Source organism: Onthophagus taurus, chromosome 5 (genome assembly GCF_036711975.1).
Source record: "Onthophagus taurus isolate NC chromosome 5, IU_Otau_3.0, whole genome shotgun sequence".
Lineage (NCBI taxonomy): Eukaryota > Metazoa > Arthropoda > Insecta > Coleoptera > Scarabaeidae > Onthophagus > Onthophagus taurus.
Window position 1 is genome coordinate 10043916 of NC_091970.1, and position 22380 is coordinate 10066295.

The 22380-nt window shown below is 33.8% G+C and overlaps 1 protein-coding gene across 1 annotated transcript; it reads left to right on the plus strand.

The window, feature by feature from the left end:
* The first annotated feature begins 50 nt into the window (after window positions 1-50).
* On the plus strand, window positions 51-22066 carry LOC111419246 (serine/threonine-protein kinase Tor). The gene is made up of 4 exons (XM_023052029.2): window positions 51-4606; window positions 12299-12619; window positions 12684-13994; window positions 20832-22066. Exons 1-4 carry the CDS (start codon window positions 140-142, stop codon window positions 21978-21980), a joined length of 7248 nt encoding a protein of 2415 aa, XP_022907797.2. The 5' UTR covers window positions 51-139; the 3' UTR covers window positions 21981-22066.
* Window positions 22067-22380: the final 314 nt, after the last annotated feature.

The following is a 22380-nucleotide window of genomic DNA, read 5'->3' on the forward strand; positions in this document are numbered from 1 at the left end:
ATTAATTGCATTTTGGGTTGCATAACCTCACTAAATGAGTATGACATAAACATAACCTTACTTTTCAACGTCAAAATGGTTTTATTTATCGCTTTATTTAATATAAAATAGAAGTGTTTAAAATAAATTTTAAGTGAAAATGACCTCGGCGGCGACTCAACAGTTTGTGTCGGGTTTAAAATCCCGTCACGCGGATGTTCGATTAAAAACGGCTGAGGAGCTTTCGTTGTATTTAAAAAGCGAGCTTCGAGAGGCCACCCAGGAGGAGATCAACGCGTTTCTGGACGAGTTTAATCATCACATCTTCGAGATGGTATCCGCAAACGATCTTAACGAGAAAAAAGGAGGTATCTTAGCAATTTTATGTTTAATTGGAACGGACGTGGGGAATATCCCGAATCGCGTGACAAGATTCGCGAATTATTTGCGAAATTTGCTCCCCTCAAGCGATGTTAGTTTATTACAAATGGTCACTAAATCAATGGGGATGATTGCGTTAGTTTCTGGTTCAAAAGCTTCCGAATACGTCGATTTTGAGGTTAAACGCGCTTTCGAATGGTTAGGGGGCGACCGCGTCGAAAGTAAAAGACACGCCGCCGTGTTAATTTTAAGAGAATTAGCTTTAACAATGCCCACGTATTTTTACCAACAAGTCAGCGGTTTTTTCGAAGCGATTTTTAACGCAATTCAAGATCCGAAGCCTCAAATTCGAGAGGCGGGCGTCGAGGCGCTTCGCGCGGCTCTAGTTGTAACCGCTCAAAGAGAATCGGGGAAACAACGTTTGCAATGGTACAAACAATGTTATGACGAAACGCAAAAGTTGTTATCGACGGAAAAAGTCGATAAATTTCGCGACGATAAGATCCACGGGGCTTTGTTGGTTTTGAACGAATTGGTGAGGGTTTCGAATGCTAAATGGGAAAGTAAATATAAAAGTTTGGTTGAGGTTGTTGATAAAACAGATACTGATGAGATTTTTATCAATTTTGGGAGACCCAATTTTAAACCGTACCAAAAATCGATTCATTATCGGAAAATCCCGAGTACGACGCAATTTATTACGGTGGAATCCCCGATTTGTCGCCAATTAGTGACCGATACTTATTCCTATATTTGTTTGGATGTGTTAGGGATGAGATTATCGCGTTTGAGTTACACCCAACAATCTTTATTGGTAATTTTACCACGCCTCGCAGCTTTTAATCGCGAATATTTCGTCAAAGAACATCTTGCCAACACGATGAATTATTTGTTGAATACGATTCGTGGGCGCGAAAAGGATCGGACGACTTCGTTTATTGCGATTGGCTTAATTGGGGTTGCCGTGGAGGATGATATCAAGCCGTTTATCCCAAAAATCATGGAAGTCATCACTGTGTCGTTACCGAATCGCGAGGCCCCCATGAAGAAGAGATTAACAATGGACGCGAGTGTTTTTAAATGTATCACGTTTTTAGCCCACGCTGTTAAAAGTTATATCACGAAAGATATTCAAAATTTGTTGGAACAAATGTTTGCGACTGGATTAACGTCTTCGTTAACTTCGTGCTTAAAAGATTTAGCACGAGATGTCCCCGATTTGAAATCGCAGATTAGTATCGGGTTATTAAGTATGTTGTATAAGATTTTGATGAGTAAGCCGTTGCGGCACCCGGGGATGCCCCGACATCTCCCTCAAACTGCGTCTTTAGACGTCCCAGATACGAGTAGCATCGTTTTGGCACTCCACACTTTAGGAACGTTTGATTTTGAAGGCCACAGCTTGTTGCAGTTAGTCCAAAAATGCGCTGATGATTTCATCGTGCATGAAAACCACGAAATTCGCCTCGAAGCCGTTAAAACATGCTCGAGGCTTTTAAAACAAAACATTTATAACCCCTCAGAAGAATACTCCGACACCGTCATGACAACAGTAGCCGATGTTTTAAATAAACTCCTCGTCGTTGGAATAACCGATACGGACTCGGAAGTACGAAGAGGGGTTTTATACTCGCTCGATACAACTTTCGACGAGCATTTAGCCCAAGTTGAGTTTTTAAGTATGTTATTCGTGGCGTTACACGACGAAGTTTTCGAGATACGCGAAGTTGCTTTGATGACAATCGGGAGGTTGAGTACAAAAAATCCTTCGTATATTATGCCCGCTTTAAGAAAAACAATAGTGCAACTTTTAACTGAGTTGGAACATTCTGGAACTGGGAGGAATAAAGAGCAAGGTGCGCGAATGTTGGACCATTTAGTAGTGAACGCCCCGCGATTAATGCGGCCCTACATCCAACCGATTTTAAAAGTCTTAGTGCCGAAATTAAAAGAATCCGAACCGAATCCGGGTGTTGTTTTATCCGTTTTAGTGACAATAGGGGATCTTGCGAGTGTTACAGGAGGAGGGATTGAGTTACAAGAATGGACTAGCGATTTAATGACGATTTTGTTGGAGATGTTGGGGGATTCCTCAGCCCCCGAAAAACGCGGCGCAACTTTGTGTACTTTAGGCCAATTAGTTGGAGCAACCGGACATGTAATCCAACCTTACACCGAATACCCCGCTTTATTAGACGTCTTAATTAATTTCTTAAAAACCGAGCAACACGCTTTTATTCGCCGCGAAACGATTCGCGTTCTCGGCTTATTAGGGGCTTTGGATCCGTATCGACACAAAATAAATCGGGGCCAAATCGATTATCAATCGGAAGCTCCCGTTTTGATAGCATTAGCCGATAAAAACGATGATACCAACGCCGATTTAACAACGAGCGAGATGTTGGTGAATATGTCTTCGTCGACTTTAGAGGAATATTATTTAGCGATGTCGATCGCTACGTTAATGAGAATCATAAAAGACCCGACGTTATCGCAACATCACACAACAGTAGTTCAAGCCGTTATCTTTATATTTAAAAGCTTAGGGATTAAATGCGTCCCATATATTTCGCAAGTTCTCCCAAGTTTATTAAACGTTGTAAGAACCGCCGATGTTAACTTCAGAGAATATTTATTCCAACAACTCGCCCAATTAATTTTAATCGTAAAGCAACACATTCGGAATTACCTCGATGATATTTGCGCGTTAATCAAAGAATTTTGGACTCCAAATAGCACGATTCAAGGGACTTTAATTGTGTTAATCGAGCATATTGCAATCGCTTTGGGTTCTGAATTTAGTGTGTATCTCCCGAAATTAATGCCGCAAATTTTGAGGGTTCTAAATCATGATACATCGAAAGATAGGGTGGTTACGTTAAAAATGTTGGAGGCTTTAAAGAAATTTGGGAACAACGTCGACGATTACATGCATTTGATTATACCCCAAATCGTTAAATTATTCGACGCCCCCGATTGCCCGACGGCAGTTTCAAAACAAGCTTTAGAAACGATCGATCATCTCGCGGATAATTTAGACTTCTCCGATTTTATCTCAAGAATTATCCACCCTTTAATACGAACGTTCGATCAAAACCCCGAATTACGTTCAGTTGCTATTGAGACATTAGTCAGCTTGGTTACCCAATTAGGGCGAAAATTCACCATTTTTATCCCCCTCGTCCATAAAGTAATGGCAAAACATAAAATACACTGCCCACGTTACGACATGTTAATAGCCCAATTACAAAGTGATTCAACCTTAGCCGATGATAGCGATTTTAAAGTCCCAATACGACGGGCTAAGAAGCACCGAGATTCCGGACTACCCTCAGACACCGCCATGATCCAACGCTTAAAAGTAAACGCAAATAATCTCCGATTAGCTTGGACTATTAACCGGAGAGTATCCCGAGACGACTGGTTAGAATGGCTCCGAACTTTAAGCATCGAACTTTTAAAACAATCCCCAATCCCAGCTTTACGTTCGTGCCAATCACTCGCTCAAACTTACTCCCAACTCCCAAAGGATCTATTTAACGCATCTTTCGTTAGTTGTTGGACCGAATTATCCGAAGCGATGCAAAAAGAATTAATAAACAATTTAAGAGATGCCCTCTTAGTTCCCGACATCCCGGAGATAACTCAAACCATATTAAATTTAGCCGAATTTATGGAACATTGCGATAAAGGACCTTTGCCGTTAGAGCCGCAATTATTGGGTGAACGAGCGATGGATTGTCGGGCTTACGCGAAAGCACTTCATTATAAAGAGGAGGAATTTCAACGTGGTGCAAATAGCCAAGTTGTTGAGGCGTTAATTTCGATTAATAATAAGTTGCAACAAAAAGAAGCGGCCGAGGGGTTATTGCAATTTGTGATGCAAAAAGGGGGTGATATGCCCATTGAGGTGCGGTGGTACGAAAAGTTGCATAATTGGGATAAAGCTCGGTTGTTGTATGAAGAAAAAATGAGTAAGGGTTATGATGAGGAAGCTCTTTTAGGGCAAATGCGGTGTTTGGAAGCTTTGGGGGAATGGGAGGATTTGCATAATATCGCGGAGGCTAAATTTGATGAGTTGTCGGGTGGGAATCAAGAGAAAGCGGGGAGATTAGCGGCTGCTTCAGCTTGGGGTATTCATCATTGGACTTCTATGGAGAAATACGTTACAGTTATTCCTAGGGAGACTCAAGATGGAGCTTTTTATCGCGCTATTTTGGCAATACATGAAAAACAATATGATGAAGTAAGTATTCTTTTATTTAAGATATAAATCGTTGTTTTTTGTATGAAAAGTTTTTCTCCATCTGCCATATTTGTTTTGATTTATTAAAAAGTATTGTTGAAAGCATCAAATTCATGATTTTCAAATATTACTTAGTCTACGTTTCCAAGAATTAGCGATGAGATAAAAGTGAATATGGGAGATGTTTTTCGTATTAATTTACTATATTTTTTGTATGAAAAGTTTTTCTCTATCTGTTATATTTATTTTGATTTATTAAAAAAAGTTGTCCAAAAATGTCAAATTGAAAATTTTAGCTTTATGGCATCTTGTAAGTTATCAACAATGAATGATAAGATGAAATCGTTTATAAAACGCACTCAACAAGTTAATATGGTACTTTTTTGTATAAGAAGTTTTTCCCACCTCCATTCATTTTTGAGTTATTACCCAATTTGATGTTGAGAACTCCAAATTCATGATTTTCAAATATTACATCCTCTATGTTTCCAAGAATTAGCGATGAGATAAAAATGAATATGGGAGATGTTTTTCGTGTTAATTTGCTATGTTTTTTGTATGAAAAGTTTTTCTCCATCTATTATATTTATTTTGATTTATTAAAAAGAGTTGTCCAAAAACGTCAAATTGAAAATTTTAACTTTATGGCATCTTGTAAGTTATCAACAATGAATGATGAGATGAAATCGTTTATAAAACATACTCTACAAGTTAATATGGTACTTTTTTGTATATAAAGTTTTTCCCACCTCCATTCATTTTTGAGTTGTTACCCAATTTGATGTTGAAAACGCCAAATTCATGATATTCAAATATTACATCCTCTACGTTTCCAAGAATTAGCGATGAGATAAAAGTGAATATGGGAGATGTTTTTCGTATTAATTTGCTATCTTTTTTGTATGAAAAGTTTTTCTCCATCTGTTATATTTATTTTGATTTATTAAAAAGAGTTGTCCAAAAACGTCAAATTGAAAATTTTAGCTTTATGGCATCTTGTAAGTTATCAACAATGAATGATGAGATGATATCGTTTATAAAACATACTCGACAAGTTAATATGGTACTTTTTTGTATAAGAAGTTTTTCCCACCTCCATTCATTTTTGAGTTATTACCCAATTTGATGTTGAAAACGCCAAATTCATGATTTTCAAATATTACATCCTCTACGTTTCCAAGAATTAGCGATAAGATAAAAGTGAATATGGGAGATGTTTTTCGTGTTAATTTGCTATGTTTTTTGTATGAAAAGTTTTTCTCCATCTATTATATTTATTTTGATTTATTAAAAAGAGTTGTCCAAACACGTGAAATTGAAAATTTTAACTTTATGGCATCTTGTAAGTTATCAACAATGAATGATGAGATGAAATCGTTTATAAAACATACTCTACAAGTTAATATGGTACTTTTTTGTATATAAAGTTTTTTCCACCTCCATTCATTTTTGAGTTGTTACCCAATTTGATGTTGAAAACGCCAAATTCATGATTTTCAAATATTACATCCTCTGTTTTCAAGAATTAGCGATGAGATAAAAATGAATATGGGAGATGTTTTTCGTATTAATTTGCTATCTTTGTTGTATGAAAAGTTTTTCTCCATCTGTTATATTTATTTTGATTTATTAAAAAAAGTTGTCCAAAAACGTCAAATTGAAAATTTTAGCTTTATGGCATCTTTTAAGTTATCAACAATGAATGATAAGATGAAATCGTTTATAAAACATACTCTACAAGTTAATATGGTACTTTTTTGTATAAAAAGTTTTTCCCACCTCCATTCATTTTTGAGTTATTACCCAATTTGATGTTGAAAACGCCAAATTCATGATTTTCAAATATTACATAATCTACGTTTCCAAGAATTAGCGATGAGATAAAAGTGAATATGGGAGATGTTTTTCGTGTTAATTTGCTATGTTTTTTGTATGAAAAGTTTTTCTCCATCTATTATATTTATTTTGATTTATTAAAAAGAGTTGTCCAAAAACGTCAAATTGAAAATTTTAACTTTATGGCATCTTGTAAGTTATCTACAATGAATGATAAGATGAAATCGTTTATATAACGCACTCAACAAGTTAATATGGTACTTTTTTGTATAAGAAGTTTTTCCCACCTCCATTCATTTTTGAGTTATTACCCAATTTGATGTTGAAAACGCCAAATTCATGATTTTCAAATATTACATCCTCTGTTTTCAAGAATTAGCGATGAGATAAAAATGAATATGGGAGATGTTTTTCGTATTAATTTGCTATCTTTGTTGTATGAAAAGTTTTTCTCCATCTGTTATATTTATTTTGATTTATTAAAAAGAGTTGTCCAAAAACGTCAAATTGAAAATTTTAACTTTATGGCATCTTGTAAGTTATCTACAATGAATGATAAGATGAAATCGTTTATATAACGCACTCAACAAGTTAATATGGTACTTTTTTGTATAAGAAGTTTTTCCCACCTCCATTCATTTTTGAGTTGTTACCCAATTTGATGTTGAAAACGCCAAATTCATGATTTTCAAATATTACATCCTCTGTTTTCAAGAATTAGCGATGAGATAAAAATGAATATGGGAGATGTTTTTCGTATTAATTTGCTATCTTTGTTGTATGAAAAGTTTTTCTCCATCTGTTATATTTATTTTGATTTATTAAAAAAAGTTGTCCAAAAACGTCAAATTGAAAATTTTAGCTTTATGGCATCTTTTAAGTTATCAACAATGAATGATAAGATGAAATCGTTTATAAAACATACTCTACAAGTTAATATGGTACTTTTTTGTATAAAAAGTTTTTCCCACCTCCATTCATTTTTGAGTTATTACCCAATTTGATGTTGAAAACGCCAAATTCATGATTTTCAAATATTACATAATCTACGTTTCCAAGAATTAGCGATGAGATAAAAGTGAATATGGGAGATGTTTTTCGTGTTAATTTGCTATGTTTTTTGTATGAAAAGTTTTTCTCCATCTATTATATTTATTTTGATTTATTAAAAAGAGTTGTCCAAAAACGTCAAATTGAAAATTTTAACTTTATGGCATCTTGTAAGTTATCTACAATGAATGATAAGATGAAATCGTTTATATAACGCACTCAACAAGTTAATATGGTACTTTTTTGTATAAGAAGTTTTTCCCACCTCCATTCATTTTTGAGTTATTACCCAATTTGATGTTGAAAACGCCAAATTCATGATTTTCAAATATTACATCCTCTATGTTTCCAAGAATTAGCGATGAGATAAAAGTGAATATGGGAGATGTTTTTCGTGTTAATTTGCTATGTTTTTTGTATGAAAAGTTTTTCTCCATGTGTTATATTTATTTTGATTTATTAAAAAAAGTTGTCCAAGAACGTCAAATTGAAAATTTTAGCTTTATGGCATCTTAACATTTCAGCAGTCATTGTAGTCTCCGACAAATCATCACATCGCCTTGAACATCCTTCAATAACATTCCGAACATCTCTCAACATCGTTGCGAATGTCTCTTAATATTAGTCATGTAACCTTTTTAAAGCGCCTCAAATATTTCTGCATATTAGCAAATACTAGCACACCTTAACATTATCCCGCGCAACTCTCAATATGATCTCTGGGTACTCTCACATTATTTTAAACATCACCCAATATCATTCCTGGATATTCCCAATATCATCTTGGACAGCAATCAATGTCATCTGTGATAAGTCTCCACATCGTCTTGAACATCCTTCTATAAATCTCTTAGTGTTACCAAAGAACATCTTCAATATCATTCCTATCTATATCCATTAAATCGTCAACACCGTCCCTGGCAGCAGTCAATATTGTTGTGGAAATCCTTCAATAGTTTCTTTGACATCCCTCAATATCATTCCATGCAGCTGTCAACTTCACTTCGCATATTTCCTCTGGTCGTTCACATGCTCGGTCTTCCCAAACAAACTTTATGACACGTTTGTCTTGTCTCAATCTTCCTGAATTTATTACTTTTACTACGTGTTATAATTACGATTGCTGTGTATTCACTCTCTCCCTCTCTCCCCTCCACCTCTCACATACGAAGATGATGTGTTCCATGTCGTCAGCCCTGTTTTTACAGTACACACACGTTTCGTCGCTTGATCTTTTAAATTTATGAAGGTATTGTCTGAAGCAACCGTGTCTTATAAACTGAGTCAGAGCGTAGCTCACTTTCCCCATTTCCTAGTTGTCTGGGAGTATACCACCGAGGTGATCAGCTCCCTCTTTTCTTCCCTGGGTTTGTAAGTCGAGCCCATTACCCTATGGAAGGTGTTAATCGTTTTCTGCGTCTTGTTTAGGATATAATCAATGTACTCTTTCCATGCAAGGTCTTTTTCTAGTATAATTCCAAGGTACTTCAGTGATTTCTTGGTTGTACCTTGACGTTAATCTTTATCTTTTTTCTGCTTTTGAGTAGTATTGCCTTGGTTTTTTCCGGAGCGATTTCCAGAGTATTATTTGTTATGCCTTCAGTTGTAGCTCCTCTATCTCCCAGTCGCTTATCACAATCGCCAGAACGTCTACATATACCACTAGCTTACCTTCATTAAGGCTGTTTCGCTGTTTTTTTGCTCGTCGTAGTATATTTCTTTTAGACTTGCCGTACACTTCATCGCAGGCTTGCGCAGATAGTATCGTTAGCAATTCCGGCGTTAAAGTTTTACCTGCTTGTAACTTTCTTTCTATCGTTTCCTTGTACCTCTCCACCAACCGCAGATTTCCCTCGTCTTCCGGTGTTTGCTCTTCTTTTATCTTTTCAATGATGAAGTAGATGTTTAGGTGGTCACTCAGGTTTTTCTCTTCGTCGATTTTCCACTCAGTTATGTTTTTTATTGATTTCTCGTTGCACATAGTTATGTCTGTATTTGATCTCTGGCGATCTCTTGCGTTCACCACCGTGAGTTCTTTCTACGATATCCACTCGCTGAGAGTGACTCCCCTCCTATCCTCCCTGTTGGCTCCCCATGCGGCCGATTTGGCGTTGAAATCCCCAGCGACGACAACGATTTCTTCCTTCTTCCGTCAAAAACCCCTATCTCGTCAAGTTGTTCTTGAAAAGGTTCTATAATGGTGTTTGAAGCTAAATAGCATCCTATTATTTTGCCCAAATCTGTTTGCCTACATCACAGCAATTTCCTTCTTTCCAGTTAATAACTTTTATATTAGGTCTTTTTTATATTTTTTTGTTTCAGTAACACCTCGACACTTTTTTTTTCTATTCGTATCGTAATCGCCCTGGTCTCATTTCTTATGGGCTTTTATCGCTTTCTGTATTTCTTGTTTGTCCACGAGGGCGTCCATGATCCTAATATGAATTGTCTCCATATCTCCGTAACTCAGTTGCTTCATTTTCATATCTTGGTTGTTCTTCATTATTGCTTCCTTGGTTTTCCCGACCTTCCTGTTGTCCGTAAACATCAGCAGTTTATCGTCTTGGTGCTCTTTATGGTTTTGATTTATGACGTATTCCATTAGTTTTCTTAGGTCTTCTGTTTTTTTTCCTTTTATTGTATGGCAGAGATTTTTTTGTCTCATTACAATATTTTTATAACTTTCTTCTGACTATTCTACTTCTTTTATTGTCTCGTATTCATCATAATTTTCTATATTTTTTTCCAGTATGTCATAGTTTCTTCCTTTGTCAGTGTTTCTTTATTCTTTGCTTCAGCCCATTTCCACTTTCAATCCTATGTCGTTTTGTATTCTATCCAGCTGCTTATGTAGCGTTTTCATTTTTTCATCCCTCTCTCTCGAAAATTTTTCATAAGCCCTTTATGATGTCACCTTGCATCAGCCTTACCATCGCATCTATCTTTCTTGCAAGATCTTCTATCGTACTTTTTATTGTTTTTCTTTTTCTCCCACTTTTGGATCCAACCCAACTCAACCCAACCTAAATATTATTTTGTCTAAATGACTAATCTCTTTCTTATTCTTCTTCGGAGAACCTCTCGCATTTTTTATGGGGGTTACTTTCTTGTTTCCTCTCTTTCTCTTTTCTCTTCTCTCTATTTCCTTCTCCATCATCACCTCTCGCAAGAAACTCACCACATCTTCTCTTTCTTACTCGTCTCCGGTAAATAGTTCCGCTACGGTGTCAATTCGTAGTTTTCTTCCAATCTTTGCCACCGTAGCTTTAAGGTCTCCTTCAAACTTGTCAGTTGTGGCATTCAAAAAGTGTGTGGTTTGGAGTGTCCTACTTTTTATATCGAAATCAGCAAATATCAAATTTTACCTTCTTTATACTTTTTAAGTATGTTGCAAAAATTACTTGTGGCCCTTTTTGTTGCCATTCTCTAACGTCTCTTATAAAGTTTCTTGCCCAGTCTGTATATTTGCTCCATCTTTCCTGCCATTTCTCACCCAGCATCTATCTATTATGTGTCTTATTCTTCCCTTTTTCTTCCCAAGTCCTACTTCATTCCCAAGTCAACAGATCCATTGATGGATGCCCCGCCAACACTCCTGCCGCCTCAGTAGAGACCGTTCTATACGCTGATGTTATACTAATGGAAGTTTTTCTTTCTATTGTTCTTATCATTCCTACATATTTCTTGTGGTTCATAGTTATCTCCCACGGTGCTGCATACAGCATACAGAGTTATGGATCTTATCACAACAGTCTTTTCCTTGCCTCTCTTCTTCGGCATTAAGCGTGACAAGTTCCTATATGCCAGGCTCTTATCTAGGTACACATCCAGATATTTCACCGTCTACGAGCTCTTTATCATTTCCTTTCCAACTCTTCTCATTTTCCTTCTACCCTCCAATATAACAACTTCTGATTTCTCTTCCACCATTTCTAGTCCTAAATCTCTCATCTTTTCTGCAATTCTTTGTATGCAATACTCCGCCCTGCCTTTTATCGCTTCTGGTGTCTTCGCCTTCACTATCACTGCTAAATCATTTGCATATGCAATCATAGATGCGCCTTCTTCCAGTTTCAGTCTCAGAACACTATCATAAAAAGCGTTCCATAACGTCGCTTCTATGACTGAACTTTGAAGTACACCACATGTCATATTCTTTTCTATTCCTCCTGGAAGTATTATCTTCCTTTCCGATAGATATGATCTGATGGTGCTGAGTTGAATGCATTTGTTATATCTAGCATTACCATTATAAAGAGGCCTCTATGTGTTAAGAAAGTTTTCTCCTGCTCTCCTGTTCCCCTCTTCTTTCTGTATCCGTACTGCTCCTTACTTAATATTCCTCTTTCTTCTATCTCTACCGTCATCCTTCAGTTTATGAGCTCCTCCAAAATTTTTTCAAGAACACTCAAAATCCTATCCAACCCAACCCAAACCTTCGAGTTGCTTATCACTATAGATGTCAGTTTACTAAATTAAAAGGAATTCCCATTTCCTGCATTGTTCTATATAGTACTTCTAGATCCATAGTGTCATAAGCTTGCTGAAAGTCTATGAAGAGTGTATAAATCTAATCTGTGGTAGTCAAAGCACACCTTGGTGCTACCCTTGGTGATATCATCTACCCTTGGTGTCTTATTACATTATTTGGCAAACCTCTTTGGCAATCTTTTGCAACCTCATTTTAATCCAATAAGGATTCCAGAATACGTAGTTCTTCCCTAAATCTAGTCTTATAATTAATTTGGTCTTTCCAAATCTTCCCGCAATTTCAGTGTTAAGAATTATATTAATTTTCTTCTGTAGGCTCAAAAATTTATTGATTCAGCCCGAGATTTATTAGACAACGAATTAACAGCAATGGCAAGCGAATCTTATCAAAGAGCTTACGGCGCGATGATTATGGTGCAAATGCTCGCGGAATTAGAGGAAGTAATCCAATACAAATTAGTACCAGAACGTCGCGAAACGATAAGAACGATGTGGTGGCAACGCCTCCAAGCGGGACAAAGAATCGTCGAAGATTGGCAAAGAATCATCCAAATTCACTCATTAGTTTTAACCCCGCACGAAGACATGCATACTTGGTTAAAATACGCTTCGTTATGCCGCAAAAATGGCTCATTAGTAAGATTTTATCAAAAAAAAAAAAAAAAAAATTTAATTTTAATATTTTTGAATTACCTTTTAGATGTTATCCCATAAAACGTTAGTCATGCTTTTAAATTATAACCCTGAGGATCACCCAGATATAGCCCTCCCTTACAACCTCCCAGAAGTCACTTTTGCTTACACAAAGCATTTATGGATGGCTGAAAAGAAAAAGGAAGCTTATCACCGTTTAGACGAATTTTTAACGGTTTATTCAAAACAATACAGTTTTGGGGAAAACACGAATATGGACGAATCGAAACGTTTATTAGCGCGGTGTTATTTAAAACTCGGATCTTGGATGCAATCCATACAGGGTATCCAAGAACAATCGATTCCCGTCATTTTAGAACGTTATCATAAAGCGACAGAACACGATCCTTATTGGTACAAAGCGTGGCATTCTTGGGCTTATATGAATTACGAAACTGTGTTATTTTACAAACAAGAGCACGAATCTTCCAGATCAAATTTGAAACAAGATCGCACCATTAATTTAATTAAATACACCGTAAACGCCGTTACAGGATTTTTTAAATCAATTAATTTATCCAAAGGAAGCTCCCTACAAGATACCCTCAGATTATTAACCCTTTGGTTCGAATACGGGAATTACCCCGACGTTTATCAAGCGATTAGCGATGGATTATTCGAAATCGAAAAGAACACTTGGCTTCAAGTTATCCCGCAATTAATCGCGAGAATTGATTCCCCCAGAGCTTTAGTAACCAGGTTAATACACCAGTTATTAATCGTTATTGGGAAATCTCACCCGCAAGCTTTAATTTATCCATTAACAGTGGCTACAAAGAGTCAAAGTATAACGAGAAAAAAAGCTGCTGATAAAATTTTAGACGCGATGGCCGATTTATGGCCTAAATTGGTTAATCAAGCGAAAATGGTTTCTGATGAATTAATTAGAGTGGCGATTTTATGGCATGAAATGTGGCACGAAGGGCTTGAGGAAGCTTCGAGGTTATTTTTTGGGGAAGACGACGTCGAAGGGATGCTAAAAATTTTAGATCCTTTACACAATAAATTAGCGCGAGGTGCGCAAACTTTGAAAGAGAAAAGTTTTTGTCAAGCTTATGGAAGAGATTTGAACGAAGCTCAAGAATGGTGCGAACAATACAAGAAAACTAAAGATCGCGGGTATTTGAGTAACGCTTGGGATTTGTATTATCACGTTTTTCGGAAAATAACACGACAATTACCTCAGTTAACTTCTTTGGAGCTTCAATATGTTTCGTTGAACTTATTGTTTTGTAAGGATTTGGAATTGGCGATTCCTGGAAGTTATTGTCCTGGACAAGAACCAGTTACCATTGCGTTTATTCATCCTTCATTAGAGGTAAGATATTTTTTTTTAATATTATGCTTAGCAAAATTATATAACACCTAGTAATAGTAAATATCTCATTATGGCATGGTTGCGACCAAAAATTTTTTTGAAACTGAAAGGGGATCTTTATTGATTTTTGGGTGCTGAATCTGGGGTTCCTAAATCATAACAAAATGTGTTATCTCCAACAAGGCTAGGTGAGATGAGCTCTAGTGAATCTGATGTGAATTCTAAGATCCTTCAGATCATGCCATCTCACAACTTTTTGCTCAGTCTGAGCTTGATGGTTTGTTTGATGAGAGACTTGAGACTTACCAAGGAAAATGCTGAATTCTTGGATTCTAAACTAAAAGAAAAAAAGCTACTGGCTGCTTTTTGACGGAATATCTTTTTATCAATATTTAGAGATCGTGAATTTACTGACTATTTCAAACAAGAACGTGAGTTGGTTAATTGTTGTGATATTCCTGGTTTGGTTCAAAAGTTTGGCTTTTTATTGATTCTTCAAAAAGAATTTTTAATGCAAAAAGCCATTTTGAAAATTCTTGAAAATTGAAATTTTGCAATTTTCGCAGATTAAGTTTTAAAAATTCGTATAAAATCGATTTCTTGGAATATGAGTATGAAAATTTCCCAAAGTGTTAATAAAAGTGTCCTCTTTCCAATGAGCCAACCCGTTTTGAAAAATAACTTTTAGTTTTTGAGAAAACAATATTTGAAGTTTTGATAAAATTTTCGATGTTACAATTTTCATCGATAACTTTAAAAATTTGCTATAAAATTAATTTCTTGAAGGATCTTTGTGGAAATATCACCAATTATTAATTAAAGTATCCTCTTTTTAATGCAAAAAGCCGTTTTGAAAAATCACTTTTAGTTCTTGAGAAATAAATTTTTGAAAAGATCGAAAATTTTTTCGATTTTTTCAATTTTCGCCGATTAAATTTTAATAATTCGTATAAAATCGATTATTTGGAATATGAGTATGAAAATTTCCCAAAGTGTTAATAAAAGTGTCCTCTTTCCAATGAGCCAACCCGTTTTGAAAAATAACTTTTAGTTTTTGAGAAAACAATATTTGAAGTTTTGATAGAATTTTCGATGTTGCAATTTTCATCGATAACTTTAAAAATTTGCTATAAAATTAATTTCTTGAAGGATCCTTGTGGAAATATCACCAATTATTAATTAAAGTGTCCTCTTCTTAATGCAAAAAGCCGTTTTGAAAAATCACTTTTAGTTCTTGACAAATAAATTTTTGAAATAACCGACAATTTTTTCGAATTTTGCAATTGTCGCCGATTAAGTTTTAAAAATTCGTATAAAATCGATTTCTTGGAATATGAGTATGAAAATTTCCCAAAGTGTTAATAAAAGTGTCCTCTTTCCAATGAGCCAACCCGTTTTGAAAAATAACTTTTAGTTTTTGAGAAAACAATATTTGAAGTTTTGATAAAATTTTCGATGTTACAATTTTCATCGATAACTTTAAAAATTTGCTATAAAATTAATTTCTTGAAGGATTTTTGTGGAGATATCACCAATTATTAATTAAAGTATCCTCTTTTTAATGCAAAAAGCCGTTTTGAAAAATCACTTTTAGTTCTTGAGAAATAAATTTTTGCAATAATCGACAATTTTTCGAATTTTGCAATTTCCTCCGATTAAATTTTAATAATTCCTATAAAATCGATTTCTTGGAATATGAGTATGAAAATTTCCCAAAATGTTAATAAAAGTGTCCTCTTTCCAATGAACCTACCCAATTTGAAAAATAACTTTTAGTTTTTGAGAAAATAATATTTAAAATTTTGATAAAATTTTCGATCTTGCAATTTTTATCGATAATTTTCAAAATTCGCTATAAAATTTATTTCTTGAAGGATCCTTGTGGAAATATCACCAATTATTAATTAAAGTATCCTCTTTTTAATGCAAAAAGCCGTTTTGAAAAATCACTTTTAGTTCTTGAGAAATAAATTTTTGAAATAATCAACAATTTTTTCGAATTTTGCGATTTTCGCCCATTTAGTTTTAAAAATTCGTATAAAATCGATTATTTGGAATATGAGTATGAAAATTTCCCAAAATGTTAATAAAAGTGTCCTCTTTCCAATGAACCAACCCGTTTTGAAAAATAACTTTTAGTTTTTGAGAAAACAATATTTGAAGTTTTGACAAAAATTTTCGATGTTGCAATTTTCATCGATAACTTTCAAAATTCGCTATAAAATTAATTTCTTGAAAGATCCTTGTGGAAATATCACCAATTATTAATTAAAGTATCTTCTTTTTAATGCAAAAAGCCGTTTTGAAAAATCACTTTTAGTTCTTGAGAAATAAATTTTTGAAATGATCGAAAATTTTTTCGATTTTTTCAATTTTCGCCGATTAAATTTTAATAATTCGTATAAAATCGATTATTTGGAATATGAGTATGAAAATTTCCCAAAGTGTTAATAAAAGTGTCCTCTTTCCAATGAACCAACCCGTTTTGAAAAATAATTTTTAGTTTTAGAGAAAACAATATTTGAAGTTTTGATAAAATTTTCGATATTGCAATTTTCGAAAATCGTCATATAATTCAAAAACGATACCAGTTAGACCTAAGGTATCCTGAATAAAGTACCAATTAAATTTTACAAAGAGTCTAAAAATGCAATAATATACAGGATGTTCTATTTAAAATAACAAAGTTGATATCCATTTGCGGTAGAAGCGGAAGTCCGCCATTACTGAAACTAATTTTAAAATACCGGGTGTCCCTCAGAAGTGGCTCACCCCCATATTTTTTTTAATTATTAGTGATATAAGAAAACCATTTTAATGCATAGTTAGACCGTTAAAACGGATTACTATGACATGAAATCATTCTCTTTGTACTTCCGGTTATACCGGATGTGAGTACTAATTTCGCTATTTTTTAAGATCTATAATTTTTTTTTCTTCAGTTGTAGTTACGACACGACTCAAACGACGCTCTTACAAAAAATCTATTGAAAGTGACGCGCTCGTTGTCAACAACAACGAAAACAAAACAAAAACCTCTTGTTACTATGCTTCTTGACAAATAGAAAAACTAATTTACATACAAATAAAAAAAAGGAAAAATGTGTATAAAAAAGATACAAATTCAACAATATGATTCGATTCAATTTTTATCTGAAACATTTTTTGAAAAACTCAATCATAATTCGGCTATGGACCGAGGCAACTTAGGTGGGATACCCTGTATATTCGTTATCAGAAAAAACTAACGAATTATTTTAGGCCATAGCCAACTATGGTTTGTATTTAAAAAAATAAAGTTATTTGTAAAATCTCGAAAATAAAGCATAAGAAAAAAATTTGACCTACGCCACTAAATTCTTCCTAGAGAATTGCCCCTACAATGTTTTAATTATAATATTTTCAGTTTTTGCCTATAGGGCGATGGCTGCTCGGAGTTTTCAGCAGTAGCAATTTCTCGAAAAACAAGATCATGACATGTGAGATACTTTTTGTCTATTTCTTATAGTTTCGGAGATAGCCTATCCGGACAACGAAATTGGGACACCTGTACAGGGTGGTTCAAATCTCGGAAACCATAAGAGTTAGAAGAAAAGTAGCTTGCATGTCATGATCTCGTTTTTCGAGAAACTGCTAATACCAAAAGCATCAAAGCGCTATCTTGTATCGCTATCGTCTTTTGTTTTTCCCCTAGAGGCCAAAATTGAAAATATCGTAAAACCAGCAAGTGCAATATCTTGATTATTACTATCGGTGGAGTATTATAACTAATTGTAAGACATTATACGGACACTTTTTAACAGAAAATTTGAAGACGTAGTCAAAAAAAATTTTGCGGTTTTAGATTTTGAGATATTATGACAATTTTCGTTTTTTTAAATGGAAACAACCACTGATTATTCGCTTATTAAATTCGTTATTTTTTTCTGATTACAAAAATATGGGGTTAGATAGGTCTATTTCTTATTGTTTTAGAATAAAACTAAAAATAATATTTTTTTTAGTGTCGTCAAAGAAATTAAATTTACAGTTTCCTGTAAATTATAACTAAAAATTAAAAAAATTTTGTTAGAAAAGTGTTAAAAATGTTGTTAAGAAAGTGTTAAATTATTTTCCATCAAATTCTGAACTAGTATGTTTGAAACATTTTCCGATACAACCTATAATTATTAACATAAACTAAAAAAACTGGTTTTCCATACCAGTACACAGCGATACCTAGCGGATATTTAAAAAAATAGTATTAACAAAATTGTTCTCCTTCCAATTCTGAATAAGTATTATTTGAAACATTGTCCGATACAAACAATAATTAAGAACATAACCTAAAAAGATTGGTTCTATACTACTACACAGCGACACCTAGCGGATATATTGAAAAATGCTATTAACAAGAATTGTTTTCCATCCAATTTTGAACAGGTATTGTTTGAAACATTTTTCGATACAAACAATAATTAAGAACATAACCTAAAAAACTGGTTTTCCATACCAGTACATAGCGAAACCTAGCGAATATTGTGAAAAATGTTATTAACAAATATTGTTTTCCATCCAATTCTGAACAAGTATTATTTGAAACATTTTCCGATACAAACAATAATTAAGGGCATAACCTAAAAAAACTAGTTTTCCATACCAATACACGACGATACCTAGCGGATATTTTGAAAAATGTTATTAACAAACACTATTCTCCGTCCAATTCTGAATAAGTACTATTTAAAACATTTTTCGATACAATTCATAATTATTAACATAACCCAAAAAAACTGGTTTTCCATACCAGTACATAGCGAAACCTAGCGGATATTTATAAAAATGTTTTTAATAAAAATTATTTTCCATCCAATTCTGAACAAGTATTATTTAAAACATTTTCCGCTACAACCAATAATTAAGAACATAACCTAAAAAAACTGCTTTCTATACCAGTACACAGCGAAACCTGGTGGATATTTAAAAAAATGTTATTAACAAAAATTATTTACCATCGAATTTTGAACAAATATTATTTGAAACATTTTCTGATACAAACAATAATTAAGAACATAACCTAAAAAACTGGTTTTCCATACCAGTACATAGCGAAACCTAGCGGATATTTAAAAAAATGTTATTAACAAAAATTATTTTCCATCCAATTCTGAACAAGTATTATTTAAAACATTTTCCGCTACAACCAATAATTAAGAACATAACCTAAAAAAACTGCTTTCTATACCAGTACACAGCGAAACCTGGTGGATATTTAAAAAAATGTTATTAACAAAAATTATTTACCATCGAATTTTGAACAAATATTATTTGAAACATTTTCTGATACAAACAATAATTAAGAACATAACCTAAAAAACTGGTTTTCCATACCAGTACATAGCGAAACCTAGCGGATATTTAAAAAAATGTTATTAACAAAAATTATTTTCCATCCAATTCTGAACAAGTATTATTTGAAACTTTCTTTGATACAAACAATAATTAAGAACATAACCTAAAAAACTGGTTTTCCATACCAGTACATAGCGAAACCTAGCGAATATTTAAAAAAATGTTATTAACAAAAATTGTTTTCCATCGAATTCTGAACAAATATTATTTGAAACATTTTCTGATACAAACAATAATTAAGAACATAACCTAAAAAACTGGTTTTCCATACCAGTACATAGCGAAACCTAGCGGATATTTAAAAAAATGTTATTAACAAAAATTATTTTCGATCCAATTCTGAACAAGTATTATTTAAAACATTTTCCGCTACAACCAATAATTAAGAACATAACCTAAAAAAACTGCTTTCTATACCAGTACACAGCGAAACCTGGTGGATATTTAAAAAAATGTTATTAACAAAAATTATTTACCATCGAATTTTGAACAAATATTATTTGAAACATTTTCTGATACAAACAATAATTAAGAACATAACCTAAAAAACTGGTTTTCCATACCAGTACATAGCGAAACCTAGCGGATATTTAAAAAAATGTTATTAACAAAAATTATTTTCCATCCAATTCTGAACAAGTATTATTTGAAACTTTCTTTGATACAAACAATAATTAAGAACATAACCTAAAAAACTGGTTTTCCATACCAGTACATAGCGAAACCTAGCGAATATTTAAAAAAATGTTATTAACAAAAATTGTTTTCCATCGAATTCTGAACAAATATTATTTGAAACATTTTCTGATACAAACAATAATTAAGAACATAACCTAAAAAACTGGTTTTCCATACCAGTACATAGCGAAACCTAGCGGATATTTAAAAAAATGTTATTAACAAAAATTATTTTCCATCCAATTCTGAACAAGTATTATTTGAAACTTTCTTTGATACAAACAATAATTAAGAACATAACCTAAAAAACTGGTTTTCCATACCAGTACATAGCGAAACCTAGCGAATATTTAAAAAAATGTTATTAACAAAAATTGTTTTCCATCGAATTCTGAACAAATATTATTTAAAACATTTTCCGATACAACTTATAATTATTAATATAACCTAAAAAAACTGGTTTTTTATACCAGTACACAGAGACACCTATCGGATATTTAAAAAAATGTTATTAACAAAAATTATTTTCCATCGAATTCTGAACAAATATTATTTGAAACATTTTCCGATACAACCTATAATTATTAACATAACCTAAAAAAACTGGTTTTTCATACCAGTACACAGAGACACCTAGCGGATATTTTGAAAAATGTTATTAACAAAAATTGTTCTCCGTCCAATTCTGAATAAGTATGTAGTATAATGGGATAAATTTTAATTAATTTTTAATAACTTAATAAATTGAAGTTGTCAATTTTTTTATAGGTCATAACATCAAAACAACGTCCAAGAAAACTATTAATTCGCGGTTCAAACGGTAAAGACTACATGTTCCTTTTAAAAGGACACGAAGATTTACGCCAAGACGAGCGAGTAATGCAAATATTCGGCCTTGTAAATACTTTATTATTAAAAGATCCCGACACAGTCCGTTGCAACCTAACGATACAACGTTACGCGGTGATTCCATTAAGTACGAATTCCGGTTTAATCGGGTGGGTACCACACTGCGATACATTACACACCCTCATCAAAGATTATCGCGAAAAGAAAAAGATTTTATTAAACATCGAACATCGAATCATGCTGAGAATGGCACCCGATTACGATCATTTAACCGTAATACAAAAAGTCGAGGCTTTCGAACAAGCTCTCGAGCATACTCACGGCGATGATTTAGCACGTTTATTATGGTTAAAAAGTCCATCTTCGGAAGTGTGGTTTGATCGAAGAACGAATTATACAAGATCGTTAGCTGTTATGTCAATGGTCGGGTATATTTTGGGATTGGGAGATCGACATCCATCGAATTTAATGTTGGATCGATTATCGGGAAAGATTTTACACATCGATTTCGGGGATTGCTTCGAAGTGGCGATGACTAGGGAAAAGTTTCCCGAAAAAATCCCCTTCCGATTAACAAGAATGTTAATAAACGCGATGGAAGTGACCGGAATCGAAGGAACTTACCGAAGAACTTGTGAGAGCGTTATGAGCGTTTTAAGAAGAAATAAAGATAGCGTTATGGCCGTTTTGGAAGCTTTCGTTTATGACCCTCTTTTAAATTGGAGATTAGTCGATACAGGCCGGTTAAATAGGTCGAATACTAACGATGTTGGCTCGATTTCAACCGGATTTTCGCAAGAACAAGATTTGGTTAATTCGTTGAGTGTTAATATGAATAAAATTGGGTTATCATCGCCGGAGGCTATGGTGGATGGTTCTGAACCGGAAGTGGTTAAAAATAAAAAAGCGGTTGCTATCGTTAATAGGGTTAAAGATAAATTAACCGGTAATGATTTTAGTATTGATGAAACTTTAACGATTGAAATGCAAGTTGATAGATTAATACAACAAGCTACTGATAATGAAAATTTATGTCAATGTTATATTGGATGGTGTCCGTTTTGGTAAAAAATAAGCTTAAACGTTAGTTATTAGAATAAGACTTATTATATATGCTTTAATAATAATAATAAGAAGAAAATTTTGTTTTATTATCTCTTCAAACATCATCTTTTACGTAATTAGCCGAGGTCGCTTGCGACCGAGGCAGTCCATTTATATTTTCTAATTTTGGTTTAGTCAGCCAATATCATACATCGTCGTTTCTTACTTAAGCCGAGGTCGCTTGCGGCCGAGGCAGTTAATATGACTTGGATTTGACTTAATCAGGCAATATCATACACCTTCATTTCGAACTTAAGCCGAGGTCGCTTGCGGCCGTGGCAGTCCATGTATGTTTGCTAATTTTGGCTTAATCAAGCAAGGTCATACATTTTCATTCCTAACTTAAGCCGAGGTCGCTTGCGGC

What these genes read in the sequence shown, in the direction of transcription:
- LOC111419246 (XM_023052029.2), top strand. Translation starts at nt 140, where the DNA reads ATGACCTCGGCGGCGACTCAACAGTTTGTGTCGGGTTTAAAATCCCGT. An exon ending in ATGAAAAACAATATGATGAA is followed by an intron (nt 4,607 to 12,298) that starts GTAAGTATTCTT and finishes TTTCTTCTGTAG; the next exon opens with GCTCAAAAATTTATTGATTC. An exon ending in TTATTCATCCTTCATTAGAG is followed by an intron (nt 13,995 to 20,831) that starts GTAAGATATTTT and finishes ATTTTTTTATAG; the next exon opens with GTCATAACATCAAAACAACG.